The sequence below is a fragment of the Pan troglodytes genome, chromosome 21 (genome assembly GCF_028858775.2).
Source record: "Pan troglodytes isolate AG18354 chromosome 21, NHGRI_mPanTro3-v2.0_pri, whole genome shotgun sequence".
NCBI classification, from domain to species: Eukaryota; Metazoa; Chordata; class Mammalia; order Primates; family Hominidae; genus Pan; species Pan troglodytes.
In genome coordinates this window covers 16,961,318-16,981,493 of record NC_072419.2, presented here as the reverse complement: position 1 = coordinate 16,981,493, position 20,176 = coordinate 16,961,318, and the positions used below count along the sequence as shown (strand labels likewise).

The following is a 20,176-nucleotide window of genomic DNA, read 5'->3' as shown; positions in this document are numbered from 1 at the left end:
TACAACCACCAGGCAAACAAACAGGCATTTAGGATGTCATAGTAACGTGGGCACGAGCCAACGACTGTAAAAGCACTTCAGTTGCTGTGCTTCTTTAGATCACAGCGGGAAGATACTTTATAAAACATGGAACAATGATGCCCCCTACAGCCCTCAGAGAGAATCCAAGGTGCTTACTGAGTTCATCTATTTGGTAAGAGACCCTGAGTTTACTTTTCTGGTAAGAATTAATTTTTACAGTAGAATAAGTAATAAAAACACATGCTTTGTACATATGTTGGAAAAAATTAAAAATATCAAGGTCTAACACTAAGAAATTATTAAAATAAAATATAATGTCTAGACAAAACCATTATACTGAAACATTTTACTTTTCTGAAGCATATAGAAGCAAATTCTATGGATTGCCGTCTTGATTATTAATAGAGATTATTTTCAAAAGAATTATTAAAAATATTTTCAAAGTGGAACTGTGGACTCCTAAAAGGAGAAATAGGTTGAGATGATTTTTTTTAAAAAAAAACAAATATACCACAAATTGAAGATTACAACATTCCCTGACTGGAACTGAAAAAAAGACCAGTAAGAAATAATTCAAAGCTGGAGTGACTTCCCTGTTCTCTACGAGCCAAGACGAAAGAAACTTGTCATCTTTGGGACAAGGAAAGTGGGGGGTACTGGGAACTTCAGAAATGCTTTAGACCACACTTGTCCAACTCGCTGCCCAGGATGGCTTTGAATGCAGCCCAACACAAATGTGTAAACTTTCTTAAAACATTATGAGATTTCTTTTGCGATTTTTTTTTTAAAGCTATTGTTAGTATAAGTGTATTTTATGTGTGGCCCAAGACAATTCTTCTTCCAGTGTGGCCCAGGGAAGCCAAAAGATTGGATACCCCTGCTTTAGATTATTCAAGGCCTGTGCAGATATGAAAGAAGCATAGGACAGCTCCTTCTTCCCAGGGAATGTGGCTAGGCATAATGTATATAAAAGCATATGTATATCACCTCAAGATGATGTTCTTAGGAAAGAAAACAAATTGGAAATATATATAAAACATAACATAAACTGCACATAACAGTCAAAGAAACACATAGCAAGAGAGAAATCAATATGGGAAAGGTTTAGATGTGTAACAAAGAAAAAGCGAGTCATTCACTGGTCAAGCTTGGAAAAAGCTGAAGGGTGTGGACCAAGGAAGAAAAGGTGAGAGATAGCAAACAGAGGGAAAACCACAGAAAAGCCAGATGACTGCAGGAAATGCAAATGCGTTAGTTTCACAGGAATAAGTGGGCCACGTTCCCCAGTTCCAAGATGAAAACAAACATGGGTCCAAGTTAAAAAGGAAGGGGAGAGTAATTATCAGAATGCCTTAAGTCTAGCTGGAGAGTTCAGATTAGATCCATTTAAACAAAAGGAATTACCCTGATCACCTAAGCAAGGAAGTAACATGATGAATATGATGTTAAGAAAACATTACCCTGGCACTTGTCTAGATGAACTGGAATGGTAAGAGAAGAGAGGCACAGAGGTCCTCAGAGATTAACATGGACATAAAAACAAGGACAATAAAGGCTTGAATTTCTAAGAGGAGTAAATTCAAGATGCTCTGCAGAGCAGGAATGCATTTAGTAAGTGACTAAAGAATGAAGGACGAGACATCATTTGGCAAGCCCAGGGTGTGTGAAGGCAGCATCAGAGACTTTCAAAGCAAAAATCAGCTTAGATGAAAGCCATGATAAACTCAGTTCTTTGTTTGAAGTTTTAGGGATCAATGTAGGCAGAAACTTCTTGGAGGCAGGTGGAAAGTTGAGACTAAAAAGGAGGATAAGAAGCCAGAGCTGTATTTACACATTTTTAGTCATCCAAAAAAAGAACAGACTAGTTTATCTATTATCACATGAGGAAAGGACTGGGAAAATGAAGCCTAGAAAACTGGGTGTCTGGCCAGAAAGGCAAAGAGAACACTTAGAAAAAAAAAATTAATTTCAAGTCCAAGAACTTTGTTTCAAAGTCATCAACACTCAGAGCAGATGCCTTACAGAGTGAGAAGGTATCTAAAAGCTCTAAGCCTGAGATAAAACTCATTGGGTGACTGCTGGTGTGAAAACTTTTACTAATTTTATTTCAATTCTTTCACGAAATCAGCACATACTTACTTAAATACAGCTTCCAGCATGAGCAAAGCAATAGAACAATGATACTGAATGGGAAAACAGCATCCTATGTTAGTTTGGGCATAGCATCAACCACTCTGCAAACTCTCATTGACCCTGTATGTCTTTAAAACATAAAGCTCTTACAAGGAATACATGAAATTAAGGAGGAATTGGAAGATGCAGACTTTAAGTATCAGGAGAAGAAATATAGAGGTACTTCTTTCACTTTAAAAGTTTCACAGGGACAAATCTCTGTAAAATCATTCTTCGGGACAAAGGTTGCACACTCCAAAGTTATTTCCAGTAAGGAATATAACCATTTAAAATGTTTGTGATTTATTCTGTTTAGGCACTTCAGTTTTATTCTTTCTTAAAATGTGTGGAAAAATCAGTACCTAGAACTCAATTGATATGAAAATAATTGCATAAATCTTTTCAATGTGATACACAAAATCAACGCAGCCATTTTCAAATGAGCACTGATAATAGTCAGTACCACGTTCCCATTTAAGTAGACGAAAAAACCTAGGACACAGGATTTAAGTGATTCCTTGAGGCAAACTAGCAAGACAAAAGCCTAGTGATTACCCATTTACCATTCAACTGTCTCTTTCTCTGAAAGTTTAAAGAGCTGCTCTATACTTTTACTATAAAGGGGAAATCATTGTCAATTCTTAGGCTTATTTCTCTTTTTGTGGTGTTCTAAGGAATGTGAAGACTAAGGTTAACTGAAATTCAGAGAAGAACATAAAACTATAATTGCTCTGAAAGAGTGGAAAGAAAAACATTGATAGTAAAGATGCAGGGAGTTCTTTTTTTTTTAATAAAATCTCTCCTTTCCTCCTAAATATTAATAAAACCTTAAATCTTTTACTTTAGATTCAGAAAATGACTCAAGCTTCCTACCCCTAAATTCCAGCCCTCCTCTCTCCCAAAATAAAAAGTAGACAACCCCATCAAGAGCAAAAGTAAAAGCGTTTAGCCTCCTGGAATGGGAGGGAAGAAAGAGGAGGGGATCATTACACATTCCCTGTAGAAGACAAAGCCAGATGCACATTCCAGAGAAATCTGGCGGGTCCGAGTTTTTCCTTAAATACAGACTGGCCTGTCACTAAGCCAGGCTCTGTAATCTTCCCAGGCTGCCACCGCTAGGGAAGCCAGGAATCCCTTCTAATTAATCAAGCCCTCCCAACAAAAATTTTCCCACCCACAATAAAGTAGGTTGGGGGGGAAGGGAAGCAGCAGAGAAAGCTCTGCAGCCAAAAGAATTCTAGACTTTAGTATAATACCTAACTAATCCAAGAAAACAGATGCAGGAAGCAGAGGAAATGATCTACAGAGACACACAATGAGGTAGGAAACTTTCACAGCACTGCTCCGCTGGGATCCAAAATTTAAATTCAAAATCATAAGATATAATTATTATTGAGAGCGACCCTGGCAACATTCTATACTTTTTCAAATGCCTCTAAGGCAGGGGGTGGACACATAAACTTTCCTGAGGTAGACACCATGTGTATCACTTGACACTTTTAACAATAATTTGATATTTGGATTTCTTTTTTATTTTACTAAAGTTTTGTTTTAATGGATAAACATTCATGACTATTACATTATGTGTCCATGTCTATTTCTTGCAAAGGAAATGGCTTTACCTTGGCCTTGCTAACTTACCCCACACCTGCAGCCAGTTTAACCCAAGGTAACTTCATTGAATGCTTATTCTGATAAGGTACCAGGAGGTAGGAGTACCAAGGATACAGCAATTTAGATCTGTGTTGGTCAATACAGCCGATATTAGCCAGTGGTGCCTACTCAACATTTGAAATGCAGCTAATAGGAATTGAGATGTGCTGTAAAAGATATATTTGTAGGCCGGGCGCAGTGGCTCACGCCTTTAATCCCATCACTTTGGAATGCAGAGGCAGGCGGATCACTAAAAGTCAGGAGTTTGAGACCAGCCTGGCCAACATGGCAAAACCTCATCTCTACTAAAAATACAAAAATTAGCTGGGCGTGGCGGCATGTGCCTGTAATCCCAGCTACTTGGGAGGCTGAGACAAGAGAATCACTTGAACCTGGGAGGCAGAGGTTGCAGTGAGCCAAGATCTTGCCACCGCACTCCAACCTGGGTGACAGAGCAACAAGCGAGACTCAATCTCAAAAAAATAGATAAATAAAAGATATATTTGTATACATATTCTATACATAAATCAGTGTGTGTGAGTGTGTTTATTTCAGACTTTGCAAGCAATAAGGTCTTTGTTTCAACTACTCAACCCTCCACTTCATTGTAGCATAAAAGCAGCCAGGGATGATATGTAAACAAGTGGGAGTGGCTGGATTCTGGTAAAACATTATTTACAAAAACAAGCAGCTGGCATGTGGGCTGTAATTTGCAGATCTCTGGTCTAGATCTTTTCCCTACCCTAAAGAGTTTATTATTTTGGAAATTTTAAAACACTGGGGTGGGTGCAAAGCTTGGGTTTAAGATTGCTATGAAGCCTTGGGGAGACACGCCTGCTGCTACCACTTCTTTCAGTTAAAATAAGAGTCACTCACTGAAGTACAGGACATACCTCCCTGCTAGAAGCTGCAGTAGCCCAGAAGTCTATAGACCCTGAAAGTTATACTTCCAAGGATTCCTACATCTCATGCACTACTGCCATTTCCTGGAAGTCTGGCCTCAGAAGAGTCTTCAACTCTTGAAAGAGTTCAAGAGCCAGCTGTGCGGTGGCAGTGCCGCCTGTAGTCCCAGCTACGCAGGAGGCCGAGTCGGGAGGACAGTTTGAGCCCAGGAGTTCAAGTTCAGCCTGTGCAACATAACGAGATCCTGTCTCTAAAAAATAGTGATAAAAAAAAGAATTCAAGGCCAGAACCACAGCCCTTAAAAAGAAAAAAAAGTATTCGTATGCAGGAAGGTCAGAAGGGTAAGTCGTCTGCATGAATAATTAATGCCATTCCAAGGGCAGTCTTAGAATAAACAACCCAGATCAAGTGTCAAACTATTTGGTGTTCATCAATTTTTCTGTTACTTTGAAACCCTGCTCTAACCAAGTACTTTTCAACCCAGTCAAAAGTGGCTGCATCTATGTGAAAAATTTGCATAAGTTAATTAATTCCTTTTAAATGTTATTTATTTATTTTTTTTAATTTAGAGATGGGGTCTCACTATGTTACTCAGGCTGCTGGTCTCTAACTCCTGGCCTCAAGTGATCCTCCCTCCTGGGCCTTCCAAAATGCAGGGATTACAGATGTGAACCACTGTACGCAGCCTACATTTTATTTATGCACTTAATTTTTATATTAATGCATAGACACATATTAAAATGACATATCAAAGTGAGGTCTCAAGCTGGGTGTAGTGGTACACATCTGTAGTCCCAGCTACTCAGGAGGCTGAGGCAGGAGGATTGTTTGAGCCCAGTAGTTCAAGATCAGACTGGGCAGCATAAGGAGACCCCATCTTTCAAACAAACAAACAAACAAAAAAACAAAATGGCCTCTTCTGCCTCATCCAGCCCCCTCTCTCACTCCAACTCTCACTCACCATGGGCAACCACACTGAAACTTAGCTTTTTGATCTGGTAATTTGCCAACATATTTCTAAACACTATGTTTATCCTACGAATGTCTTATTATTTCAGTTTTATATACTTTATGTGGAAAATGAAGACTTAATCCTTATACCTGCCCTCCCACATGTTTCCTTCCCCAGCCTTCCAAAACTTGGAGTTCACAATATTATGAAATGTAACCTCTGTTTAAAGCTGAACCATGCAGGAGGATCACTTGAGCCTAGGAGTTCAAGGCCGCAGTGAGTTATGACTGTGCCACTGCATTCCAGCCTGAGCAACAGGGCAAGACTCCATCTCTATAACAAGAAGAACAAAAAGTTGAGCCACGTAGTATACTATGCTTAATTTCCTATCTTGCACAATCTTTTGTTTACTGAGAGCTGAGGGTTGCATCATTTTTCTTTTGTTTAGTTTTCTATATTCCTATGACTAAATCATTCCCATGCTACCTGACAGGTCTAAAAAAATCTCTTCTCAATGCATTTAAATACATGATGTATTTTATTCATTTCATTTTTTGTTGGAGAAATCTTTCATGGAACCCTCTGTCTTCTTCCAATAGGACTGGTTACTTTGGTTGCAGTTCAGAAACCAATACCCAGAAATATAACACTTTGACATGCTAAACTAAAAAAGCAGCAGCAAGGTCTCTCTGACCTCCTCCCCTCCTCCTCTCAATCCGTTATCTCTCCCAAAGCACAAGATGAGGCTCTCCGCTGAAGCTCTATTATCTGCCCAGAAACTGGATACCCAAAGAGGAACACAATTGCCTTCCATATTCCCTGAAATTATCTATAGCAGAGAAGACTAAAGAATGCAACCACACAGTGGACAGGCATTTCAACTAGGTATTATCTGCTTCTCGGCTCATTCAAATTCTAAAGAGAATCATTTACAAGTTAATTTCTGTCTCTCGAGTCCATTCATTTCCCCTAAAAATCAGTTACCCCTATATCTCCCAGTTCCCTCTCCCCAACGAAGAGGGTATTAAGGGTCAACTGTCTGGCTCTTTGGGTTTTCTTTTCTTGTTGTTGTTGTTTTTAGAGACAGGGTCTCTCTATGTTGCCCAGGCTGAACTCAAACTCCTGGGCTCAAGCAAATCTTCTGCCTCAGCCTCCCCAAATGGCTGGGACTACAGGCATATGCCATCACGTCCAGCTTTTGAGTGTTCATATTTTGTATGACTCCCATGCACTTGTGTGCACATAATAAATTTGTTATGCTTTCCTTAGTTAACTTATTCTTTTGTTACAGGAGTGCTGACTGTGACCCTTCATGATGGGGAGGAAAGGATCATACCCTTTCCACCCTTACACTTTCTAGGCAAAATACACAGTAATCATCAAGGAATTTGGTTAGGCCCTCACCTGACTGGTTCCCTATTTCCTGGATCCCATATCTGATTCTTTCTCTGTTTATTCCCCTATTTTGGAAGACCACATCCTTTCTAAAACAGTGTGCATCAGAAGGGAAGTGTTTTCTACACTCTGCATCCTAAAAATAAATGTCTCTATTCTACCATGTGACTGAAAGTTGGGCTGTAAAGGGAATTCTTGGTTGGAAACCATTTTTCCTAAAATATTAAAGGTATTGTTCTACTGTCTCCTAGTTATTGCTGTTGAGAAGGGTGTTCTGATTCTTGATTCTCTGTCTGTAATCTGTTTGCTTTTTAAGTTCTTCTCTAAATTCCCAGTGTTCTGAAATTTTAGGATGATATGCCTTAGTACAACTCTTTTTCATTGACTTTATTGTGTATTCACTCACAGCTCTTTCAAACAGGAAGTTTGTATCCTCCACTTCCAGTAAATTGTATTGCATTATTTCTTTCATAATATTTTCTCAACCATTTGTTTTTCTTTCTAGAAGTCCAATTTTTCATATCAAGACTGAAACTCTAATTTTCTTGTGGTTTTCTCCTCAATTTTTTAATCTATTATCTTTTTGTTCTACTTTCTGGGCAGTGTTCCTTGGTGTTTGCCCCATACTTTATCATATTTTCATTTATATTATGTTTTTAATTTATAAGAGCTCTTTCTTGTTCTTGGGAATTTCCCTAGTTCGTAACATCCTAACCTTGTTTTGTGGTTATATGTAATACCTTCCTTTTTCGCTCTGAGACTCCATCTCTACAAAAATTTTAAAATAAAAAAAATTAGCCGAGAGTGGTGGTACATGCCTGTGGTCCCAGCTACTCAGGAGGCTAAGGCAGGAGAACTGCTTAAGCCCAGGAGGTCAAGGCTGAAGTGAGCCATATTCACACCACTGCACTCCAGCCTGGGCGACTGAGTGAGATCCTGTTTCAGAGGGGAAAAAAGCACTCTCAAAGTAATAAGGAAAAGAAAAACAGGGAAAGGCAATTGGCCACTGGCCACACAGCACTCACACAAGACTTCAGGAGCAGTGTTCCCTGGGAAGAAAGCATGTCTGACAACATCAGTAGCAGGTGTGCAGGTCTCCTGCTGCTCATGATACCCTGGAGCAGAGCACAGAAACCTGGCAAAACTTGATGTCAGATATTTAAAAAGGGATCCCCATGCTTGAGTCACGGAGCTTCTAAGTAAGGTACATGATTAGAGAAGCACTGGTCCCTAGCCTGTCAGAGGCAGAAATACAACCACAAAGTGATGTGCAGAGCCTTCAATACGATGTGTCAGAACCCTGTCCCTATCCCTATTATGCTAGCCTGATACTCACGGTTGAGGCAACTCCTCTGCCTGCCATGATCTGGAAGCTTTGTTCCAAGCCTTGCAGGCATCACTATAAGATGGGATAATATGGTAGCAGAATATGCCATTTCCATGGGTATGGAACAGACCCATCTCTTGCATAATTAGGGGCCTCAGGTCCAAGCTTCATGGTTGACCAGGATGGTCTGCCCTACTTGGCCATAGCCAGTTTCAACAGAGTTTTGCAAGAAGCCCAGCCCTTTTCTGAGCAGACAGACTACCAGGGCTCAGTCTTGGAAAAATTAATCTCACTCCTCTAGCATATAATAAAGTCATATGAGACTATCCAACAAACTTCAAATAAAAGTTCTCTATAAGAAGAGAACAGAGAGAATTAGGAGAGGCAGAGAAAATGGTCAAGAATTTTCCAAAACTGATGACTTGAGCTATCAAATTGAAGACATACATTTTATCCCAAGCCAGAATAAAAACAAGACTATAACTAGAGATTTCATAGTGAAACTATAGAAGAGCAAAGACAAAAATAAATCTTAAGAGCAATCAGAGAAGAAAGACAGATAACCAAGAAGGAATCAGATCAGGCCAACAGTGAACTTCTGAGGTGAGTAGTCTCCATAGATGCACCCCAACAATTCTCCCAATCCCTGTGAGAAAATACTGCTTCTCAAGTCAAGAGTGCAGCTTCCCCTGACTCTAGGCTGACCCTGTGAATGCTCTGATCAATGGAAGTCCACAGAAGTGGCATCTGAGATGTCTGCATCTAGGCCTTCAGAGGACTGACAAATTATACTTCTTTCATTGTGCAAGTCTTAAGATGCTACCCCTCAAAACTCAGCCACCGGGCTAGATGCCCAAGCCACGCAGAACAGGCAAGTGGATGAGAACTAAAGGACAACAATTAACAGATCCAGCAATGATTCCAACCAAAGCCAGCATCAACTGCACTGAGTATGCCATCTTTCATTTTCCACCTAAGTTGAGTCCCTAAGTAGAACTGCAGCCCCAACCAACGTCAAAAGGAAAAATTACTCAATTGATGCTAGGCAACCTACAGAATCAGGAGAGATTATAAAATGGTTCGTGTTTCAAGCCACTAAGTTTTAAGGTGGATTTAAGCATCAATACATAATGAAAACATTTCTCAGTAGTAATGAAAGATGCCAGAAGAAAATTAAAAATTATCTTTAAACTGTTGTTGGAAAATAATGCTCAACCTAGAATTCTAAAACCAACCAAATATCTTTCTAGGGTGAGACCAAATACATTTTTAGACACACAAATAGTGAAAGTTCATCACTTACATGGCTTCACAGAAAGAAATACTAAAGAATATATACATGGATACAAAAAACAACTGAAAGCAATGAAATTTATAAATATGTTAGTAAATCTAAATAAGCACTGACTTGGTTAAAAATAAGACAGAGCTATAATATTACATAGTATCTAATCTGGCCAACTAGCTATTGTAATTTATATTTTGATGTTTTGAACTTGCACTTATGGTAACATTAGCATACAGAAAATGTCCTAAAGAAACACCAACATATATGAAAGCATCTCCAAGATCTTGCACTCATCATCAGTTCTTCTCTTCTCCCTTCCCACTATCCCTCACACAGGAGCCTCCCATCTATCCACACCTGAGAAGGTCTCAACCCCAGCCATCAAGGAACAAACAAGGGACATTTATAAGAGGAAAATGAAAGAGGGCAACCAGGCAAGAGAACTCTCCTGGCATTTACCCAGGTAGAGAATTTGCTGATTACTTCTTTTGCTTCAACCTTTTATCTGCTTTGACATAATGAGAAATCAAGCCATGGACATGGAATATGAATGATAATTTTTAACAGTAAAGACCAAGTGATGAACAAAAAGCATCTTTAAAAGATGAAGCAAGGAACGCCTCATAACCATATGAACATTTTCTCCGCCGTCTCATTCTCAAAATATAAATTTTCAATATGCCTACTTAAAATTGTCAAGTCCCCAAAACACCAAAAGCAATTGCAACAAAAGCAAAAATTGACAAATGGGATCAAACTAAACTAAAGAGCTTCTGCACAGCAAAAGAAACTATCATCACAGTGAACAGAGAACCTACAGAATGGGAGAAAATATTTGCAAGCTATCCATTTGACAAAGGTCTAATATCCAGAGCCTACAAGGAACTTAAACAAACTTACAAGAAAAAAAACAAATGACGCCATTAAAAAGTAGGCAAAGGACGTAAATAGACTCTTCTGAAAAAAGGACATTCATGTAGCCAGCAAATATATGAAAAAAAGCTCAACACCACTGATCATTAAAGAAATGCAAATCCAAAACAATGCAATACCATCTCACGCCAGTGAGAATGGTGATTATTAAAAAGTCAGGAAACAGCAGATGCTGGTGAGATTGCAGAGAAAAAGGAATATTTTTACACTGTTGGTGGGAGTGTAAATTAGTTCAACTATTATGGAAGACAGTGTGGCGATTCCCTAAAGATCTAGAGGCAGATATGCCATTTGACCCAGCGATCCCATTACCGGGTAATATACCTCCCAAGATATAAATCATTCTATTATAAAGAAACATGCATGTGTATGTTCATTGCAGCACTATTCACAATAGCAAAGACATGGAATCAACCTAAATGCCCATCAGTGAAAAAACGGATAAAGAAAATGTGGTACATACACACCATGGAATACTAAGCAGCCATAAAAAGGAACAAAATCATGTCCTTTGCAGGGACGTGGATGGAGCTGGCAGGCATTATCCTCAACAAACTAATGCAAGAACAGAAAACCAAATACTGCATAGTCTAACTTATAAGTGGGAGCTGAATGAGAACACATAGACACATGGGGGGAAACAGCACACACTGGGACCTGTTGTGGGGGAAGGGGGAGGGAGAACATCAGGAAGAATAGCTAATGGACACTGGGCTTAATACCTAAGTCATGGGATGATCTGTGCAACAAACCACTGTGGCACATGTTTACCTATGTAACAAACCTGCGCATCCTGCACACATGCCCCAGAACTTAAAAGTTGAAGGAAAAAAAGAATTTTTGCAGAGTCCCAAGTGTAAAAAGCAGAAAGTTAGGAACCTCGATTTTCAATTAACACAGAGCTCAGTTATATTAGAAAGTGATTAGCCTCTTTTTAAAAAGCTATTAAACATTACTTACTTTAACAGCAAATTTCTTAGATGCCATGGCTTATTGATTCCACAGTAACTACAGACCTTTAAGAAAAAAAAAAGTTACAATTAGGTATATTAAAATTTCTTTTTATTTGGATATTATACAGGAAAAAGATGGGCTGAATAGTAAAATATCAATGGGTATTTATGAGATGAATGTTCACTTATAATTGCCCTTAACCAAAATACTATATTAAATTAGTAATTTAAGCACTGCTTGCAAATAAAAGGACAGGCCCTGGCCAGGCATGGTGGCTCACACCTATAATCCCAGCACTTTGGGAGGCCAAAGTGGGAGACTCACTTGAGCTCAGGAGTTCGAGACCAAACTAGGCAACACAGCAAGACCTCATCTCTACAGAAAGAAAAAAAAAAAAAGAGAGAAAAGCACAGGCTCAGATGGCTTCCCTGCTACATTCTACCAAATGTGTACAGAATAATTTAAACCAATCCCTCATAAACTCTTTAAAAAAACAGAAGCATAAGAAAAATTTCTCAAATAATTCTGAAGCCAGTATCATCCTGATACCAATACCAGAGAGAGACATCACAAGAAAACCACACATCAATGTCCCTTATGAAGACACAAAAATTCTCAACAAAATACTAGAAAATCAAACATAGCAACATGTAAAAAAGATTATACACCACGATCAAGTTGGATGTAGCCCAAGAATGCAAGGATAGTTTAAGATCTGAAAATTAATCAATATAATACACTCTATTAATAGAATAACAGAAAAAAATGCACATAATCATAATACAAAAAAAAAAAAAACAAACCCAAAATGCTTTTTTAATTAAAAACAAAAAAAAGCCAACACAATAGGAATAGAAGGAACTATCTCAACCTGATAAAAGACATTTAGGAAAAACCAAGTGCTAAAATCATACTTAATGATGAAGACTAAATGTTTTCTCCCTTAAGATGAGAGACATGTCTTTACATGAAACGTCTGCTCTTGCCATGTCTTTTCATCATTGTACTAAGGTTCTAACTAAGGCTATTAGGCAAGAAAAAGAAACAAAAAGCATCCAGATTAGAAAGAAAGAAATAAACTGTCTATTCATAAACAACATGTTCTCATATATAGAAAACCCTAACAAATCATCAAAAAACTACTAGAATTAATAAGTTCAGCAAGGTTGTAGGATATATGATAAATATTTTAAAATCTACTGTATTGCTACATATCAACAATGAATAGTCCTAAAATAAAATTTAAAGAAAAATTCCTTTCATAATAACATGAAAAAGAATACTTAGGAATAAGCATAACAAAAGTACAAGATTTGTACACCAAAAGTCATAAAATATAATTGAAAGAAATTAAAGACTTAAGTGGAAAGATAACCCTTGTTCATGGATTGTAAGACTTAATGAGGTTAATACAGCAATATTCCCAAATTGTTCTCAGATTCAATGTAATCCCTATCAAAATCCCAGCTGACTTCTTTATAGAAATTAACAAGTTTATCCTAAAATATATATGAAAATGCAAGAGATCTGGAGTAACAAAAACAATACTGAAAAAGAAGAATCAAATTGGAGAACTCAGCCTTCTCAATTTAAAAGCTTATTACAGCTGGACACAGTGGCTCACGCCTGTTAATCTCAGCACTTTGGGAGGCCGAGGCGGGCAGATCACGAGGTCAGGAGTTCGAGACCAGCCTGGCCAACATGGTGAAACCCCGTCTCTACTAAAAATACAAAAATTAGCTGGGCATGGTGGCATGCACCTGTAATCCCAGCTACTCAGGAGGCTGAGGCAGGAGAATCGCTTGAACCTGAGAGGCAGAGGTTGCAGTGAGCCAAAATCATGCCACTGCACTCCACCCTGGGTGACAGAGCAAGACTCCGTCTGAAAAAATATAAAATAAAATAAATAAATAAATAAAAGCTTACTACAACATCACAACAATCAAAACAGTATGGTACAGGCTGAGTATCCCTTATCAGAAATGCTTAGGACCAGAAGTGCTTCAGATGTAGGATTTTTTCAGATTTTGGAATATTTGCACATACATGATGAGATATCCGGGGGATGAGATCCAAATCTAAACACAAAATTCACTTATGTTTCATATATACCTTATACAGATAGCCTGAATTTTATATATTTTTATGATTTTGTGCATGAAACAAAGTTTTGACTTCATTTTGACTACAGACTGTCATGTGAAGTCAGGTGTGGAATTTTGTACTTGTGGCATCATGTTGGCATTCAGAAAGTTTCAGACTTTGGAGGATTTCATATTTTGGATTTTCATATTAGGGATGCTCAACCTACACTAGCATAAGAACAGACATATAGGCCAGGCGCGGTGGCTCACACCTGTAATCCCAGCACTTTGGGAGGCCGAGGCTAGCAAATCACTTGAGGCCAGGAGTTCGAGACAACCCTGGCCAACATGGTGAAACCCTGTCTCTACTAAAAATACAAAAAATTAGCTAGGCGTGGTGGTGTGCACCTGTAATCCCAACTACTGGGAAGGCTGAAGCACGAGAATCATTTGAAACCAGGAGGCAGAGGTTGCAGTGTGGCAAGATTGTGCCACTGCACTCTAGCCTGGGGGACAGAGTGAGACTCTGTCTCAAAATAAATAAATAAACAAATATATAAATAAAAGACATACAGGTCAATTGGAATAAAATTGATAGAAATAGATCCTTAAATTTATGTTCAATTGATTTTCAACAAGGGTACTAAGATACCTTGATGGGAAAATAGTTTTTTCAACAAATGGTTCTAGAACAACTGAGTATCCACATGCCAAATAATAAAGTTAGACTGCTACATCACACTATATACAAAAAGTTAAATCAAAATGGATCATAGACCTAAATATAAGAGCTAAAACTATAAAAATCTTAGGAAAAAACAAAGGCATAAATTTTTGTGACCTTTCATTAGGCAACAGTTTCTTAGATATGATACCAAAACAGAAGTGACAAACACAATTAGTAAATTAGATTTTATCAAAATTAAAAACTTTTACACTTCAAACCAAGAAAGTAAAAAGATAATACACAGAATAGAAAAAAAATCTGCAAATCATACATCTGATGAAGGACTCATGTCCAGAATATATAAAGAACTCAACTCAATAAGAGGACAAATAATTTAAAAATAAGCAAAGAATTTGAATAGACATTCCTTCAAAGAAGATATACAAATGACCAATAAGCACATGAAAAGATGCTTAACATCATTAGCCATCAAATGCAAATCAAAACCACAATGAGATATTACTTTATACCCATTAAGATAAATAGCTAAAATCAAAATGACAAATAATAACAGATGTTGGCAAGGATGTGAATAAACTGGAACTCTCATACATTGATGGTAGGAATGTAAAATGTAGCCACTTTGCACAATAGTTTGATCGCATTTCAAAATTTAAAGAGTTGCCACATGACCCAGCATTTCCATTCCTAAGGATATATCCAAGAAAAAAAATAATAACCCCATACAAAAAAAGTATACAGGAATGCTCACAGAAGTACTACTAATAATAGTCAAAAAATGGAAACAACACAAATGTCCATCAACTAATGAACAGATAAATAAAATGTGATATATCATACAATAGAATATTATTTGGCAATAAAAAGTTAAATATTCCCCTTTACTGTGCTCAGCCAGGCAACTGCTTTTTCTCACCCTGGCAGAAACCTGGAGTATTTTCTGAAGAGGGTAAGACAGAGGATCTCGTCTGGAAAACACCAGGCACAGTAGAAGGTGGAGTCTTCTGAACAAAGAGACATTAGGGAATACAAACGGAGACCTTCCTCTGCCTGCATGCCTCTCTACCCTGCCCACACTCTCCAGACTGCAGACTGAAACCTCCCTATTCAGAGAATTGGACTAACCTAAAAGACAGTGTCTAAAAATACTGACATAGGGGTTCCTTGGGGAACAGCCTAAACAGATGGCTCTTAAGTGAAGTCCACATCCATAAGCCCCACACCCATATGCAGAGATTCTAGTCATCTTTTAATGTCCCACTCTCAAATACAAGTAAACAAGCAGGAATCACCTACCACCTAAGGCAAGATTAAATTATGAAAGAAAACCAAATACAGGAAAAAACCTATTTGGCTGAAACAAAGTATGGAGGGAGAAGAAAACATTTTTTAAGAATTATCATTAGGGAGATTGCAGATACTGCAGCCATAAAGCAAAAAATGACAGCAACAAAAGAAAGAGAACTATCAGAAGACAACAAACTAAAACAATGATAGTAGAATTTTAAAAACTTAATAGAATGGTTGAAAGATAAAGCTGATGAAATCTCTCAGAAACTTCAGCAAAAATTAAAAAAAAGAAAAGAGACAATAAATAAAAATTAAAAGACCAATATAGGAGGTCAAACACATGAAAATTAGTATGGAGACTGACCCATATTAGAGCATCTATCCCAGTGAAATTTTAGGCATTGGGGATAAAAAAAAAATTTTTTTAAGTGTGTTGGGGGGTAGTAGGAGAGTAGGAGGTGGAGAACACAATGGATCAGGAGTCAGAATTGGTTCCAAACCACCCAAAGAAATGGAGAAATATCTTCAAAATTCTGAAGAAAATTGTTTCCAACCTCAAATTGGATTTAAACTTCAGGGAAGAAAAAAAATTCTTAGACATGCAAGCTCTTATAAAACTGTTTCATGTATTTTTTCTCAGGAAGCTACTAAAGATGTGCTTCACCAAAATGAGGAAATTAAGCAAGAAAGAGGAAACAGGAAGGGTGAGACAGGAGAAAGGCAGAGCAAAGCTGAGGATCTGGTGAAAGGAGGCCTCCATGAGAGCTGTGGGTAGACCACAGGAGAAGCGCAGGTGCAGACCAGAGCAGGCCGCAGGGGAGAGGCACGTCCAGGAAGATCTACACACACACACACACACACACACACACACGGATGAGTTTTAGACAACCTGTGGAGAATATGAGATTGAATTAGGACAGGTACATGGAAAGCTAAACAGCAGAAGAATAACAAGGCAATGACTGATTTCCTTGATAAACAAAAACTGCAGTAAATAAAAAGAGTGCTTAATACACAGCTCAGTTACGACTAGCATTTATAGTTATAATAGCAAACATTGAATCCTGACCTAAACAATATTATGCTTACGATGATATTAGAAAAATAGGGAATGTGTGTGTATAAATATGGTGAGGGCATAGAGGTTAAACAGAGCAAAAGATCTCTAATGATGATGGAATGTTCCAGAAACAAAGCAGACCAGTAAAAACAATAACAACCACAATAGCTATAATAAAGCAAAAATACAGACAGTAATTTAGTGATCTGGATCCAATTCTTTTTTTTAATAAAATTTTTTACGTTATTTATTTATTTATTTTCTGAGATAGAGTCTCACTTTGTCAACCAGACTGAAGTGCAGTGGCTCAATCTAGGCTCACAGCAACCTCCACTTCCTGGACTGAAGCGATCCTCCTGCCTCAGCCTCCTGAGTAGCTGAGATTATAGGTTCATGCCACCAAGCCCAGCTAATTTACATATATATATATATATATATATTTTTTTTTTTTTGAGACAGTTTCACTCTTGTTGCCCAGGCTGGAGTGCAATAGCGTGATCTCAGCTCACTGCAACCTCTGTCTCCTGGGTTCAAGCGATTCTCCTGTCTCAGCTTCCCGAGTAGCCGGGATTACAGGTGCATGCCACCACGCCCAGCTAATTTATGTATTTTTAGTAGAGACAGAGTTTCATCATATCGGTCAGGCTGGTCTTGAATTCCTGACCTCAGGTGATCCGCCCACCTCGGCCTCCCAAAGTTCTGGGATTACAGGCATGAGCCACTGCGCCCAGCCTATTTTTATATTTTTTATAGAGATGGGGCTTCACCATCTTGCCCACGCTGGTCTTCATCTCCTGAGCTCAAGCAATCCACCAGCCTCAGCCTCCCAAAGTGCTGGGATTATACGTGGGAGCCACCATGCCCTGCCTGGATCCAATTCTTAAGTACTAAACTCTGCCCCAAACTGAAGAACAAGGTGAAGAGAGCTCACAAGGATGGAGGAAAGGGGTTGAGGAGGACACCATAATTCACAAGCCTTGAGCATGGAACTATTTGCCTGTTGAAATTTTTAGAACAGCTCTTCCAAAAGAAATATAATGCAAGCCACAAATGTAATTTTAAGTTTTCTAGTAGTTGCATTTTTAAAAAAGTAAACAGAAACAGATAAAGTTAATTTGAATAATCTATTTTATTTTATTTTATGTTTTTGAGACGGTGTCTCACTCTGTCACCAGGGCTGGAGTGTAGTGGCATGATCTTGGCTCACTGCAACTTCCACCTCCTGGATTCAAGCGATTCCCCTGCCTCAGCCTCCCGAGTAGCTGGGATTACAGGCGCCCGTCACTATGCCCAACTAATTTTTTGTATTTTTAGTAGAGACGGGGTTTCACCATATTGGCCAAGCTGTTCTCGAACTCCTGACCTCATGATTCACCCGCCTCGGCCTCCCAAAGTGCTGGGATTACAGTCATGAGTCACCGCGCCTGGCCAATCTATTTTATTTAACCTGATATAGCCAACATGTTAGCATTTCAACATGTGAGCTATATAAAAATGTTTACATGCTTGTTGTTTTAACCAAGACTTTGAAATTCGTTACATTTCTAGGACATCTCAATTTGGACTGGTCATGTGTCAGGTGCTCAATAGACACTTGTAGGTAGCCACCATTATGGACAGCGCAGTCTGAGAGCCTTTTTTTAAACAAGAAAAACACGGCCAGGTGCGGTGGTTCACACCTGTAATCCCAACACTTTGGGAGGCCAACGCAGGTGGATCACTTGGGGTCAAAGTTCGAGACCAGCCTGGCCAACATGGTGAAACCTCATCTCTACTAAAAATACAAAAGTTAGGCAGGCATGGTGGTGGGCGCCTGTAATCCCAGCTACTCGCAAGGCTGAGGCAGGAGAATCGCCTGAACCCAGCAGGCGCAAATTGCAGTGAGCCGAGATTACGCTACTGCACTCCAGCCTGGGTGACAGAGTGATACTCTGTCTCAAAAAAATAAATAAGAAGGTCACTTATTTCTGTATCCTGAATATTTTATTTCTAAAATAAGAGTAATAATACCTAACTCAAAATTATTGAAAGGACTAAATAAAATGACATCCAAAAACACTAGGCCTGCCGGGCGCGGTGGCTCACGCCTGTAATCCCAGCACTTTGGGAGGCCGAGGAGGGCGGATCAAGAGGTCAGGAGATCGAGACCATCCTGGCTAACACGGTGAAACCCTGTCTCTACTAAAAGCCCAAAAAAATTAGCCGGGCGTAGTGGCGGGCGCCTGTAGTCCCAGCTACTCAGGAGGCTGAGGCAGGAGAATGGCGTGAACCCGGGAGGCGGAGCTTGCAGTGAGCCAAGATCGCACCATTGTCCTCCAGCCTGGGCGACAGAGCGAGACTCCGTCTCAAAACAAACAAAAAAACCACTAGGCCTTCGATGAGTATTGATAATTATTATTACTCAGTCAACGGTGATTTTTTAGAAATTGGTACCCTTTGATTTTAATTTTTAATTTTTTAATGTTTGCCTCCTATGTGATGAGATCCTAATTTTTTAAATGGACAAAAATATCTTTATCCAAACCCTAAGTCATGTTAAGTATTCATTTCCATTCTCTAAATAACATAATGCACATGACTTAGAAAAATATTTAATGATGTTTATCTTAGCAAGCCCATTTAGACGCAAGTGTAAGTGGAAAAAAAGTAAGTTCCTGGGAAACCAGGCACATGTTTAAAAACAATATATATAAAGGTTGTCCTGAAAACTTTATATGAATTTTTTAAAATTACATTATTTTTGTCTAATAAACATAAAATCAGTCACCTTAAATACATTAAATCAGGCTTGAATAATCTTGCTAAGAATTAAGGAAGTCCCTAGATGAGGGTACTTAAAAAGAATACTCAAGTGGATCAGCTAGACATGGAACCAGGAAAAAGGGGACAGTTTTGTCAATAAGTAACCATCACAGGTAAAAAAAAATGTGTGATCCAATTATTTTTTAATTACACACCAGTTTTCCCATATGTACTTCTTTTCCTGAAGGACAGATAGACCAAGTGGAAGGCCAAGGCAAGGCTTTCACATCATATCTGCCTTGGATAGATCATAAATGAGCCATATTACAGTGAGGTTACTGTGATGGCTAATATTACTAATACAGTTACATTTTCACATTTTCAACTCACAATAAGGTTTTGTTTTTGTGGGGTTTTTTTTTACTTTTATCAATAAAACAAGAACAGCTACATTTACGATGTGGATTCTGAATTTTTCAAAGAGTATCATAAAAGTCCAATATCAAAAAAATGATCTCTAGGGATCTGGAACTGAAAAGCATGTATTTTTTATATAAAATAATATGGTCTGACAACGTAAAATAGGCTACCTGGGAAGAATGAAATCTATATTCTGAATATTTTAGTCTGTTTTTAATATCATAACACACTCTGCCTCAAGTTATGTAACTTTTTCACTTGTTTCCACAACGTTTGGAAATTCAAAAAGTCACA

General features: G+C 38.4%; 1 protein-coding gene across 2 annotated transcripts in view; it reads right to left on the bottom strand.

Annotated features, from left to right (window-relative positions):
• Nucleotides 1-20,176, bottom strand: part of SLX4IP (SLX4 interacting protein) — a 192,495-nt gene that overhangs the window by 156,903 nt on the left and 15,416 nt on the right. For both annotated transcript variants that reach the window (XM_063802675.1, XM_001169452.7), the window contains one exon: nt 11,605-11,660. In XM_063802675.1, coding sequence (XP_063658745.1) covers nt 11,605-11,631 — 27 coding nt within the window. In that variant the 5' untranslated portion in view covers nt 11,632-11,660. The remainder of the gene's footprint in view (nt 1-11,604; nt 11,661-20,176) is intronic.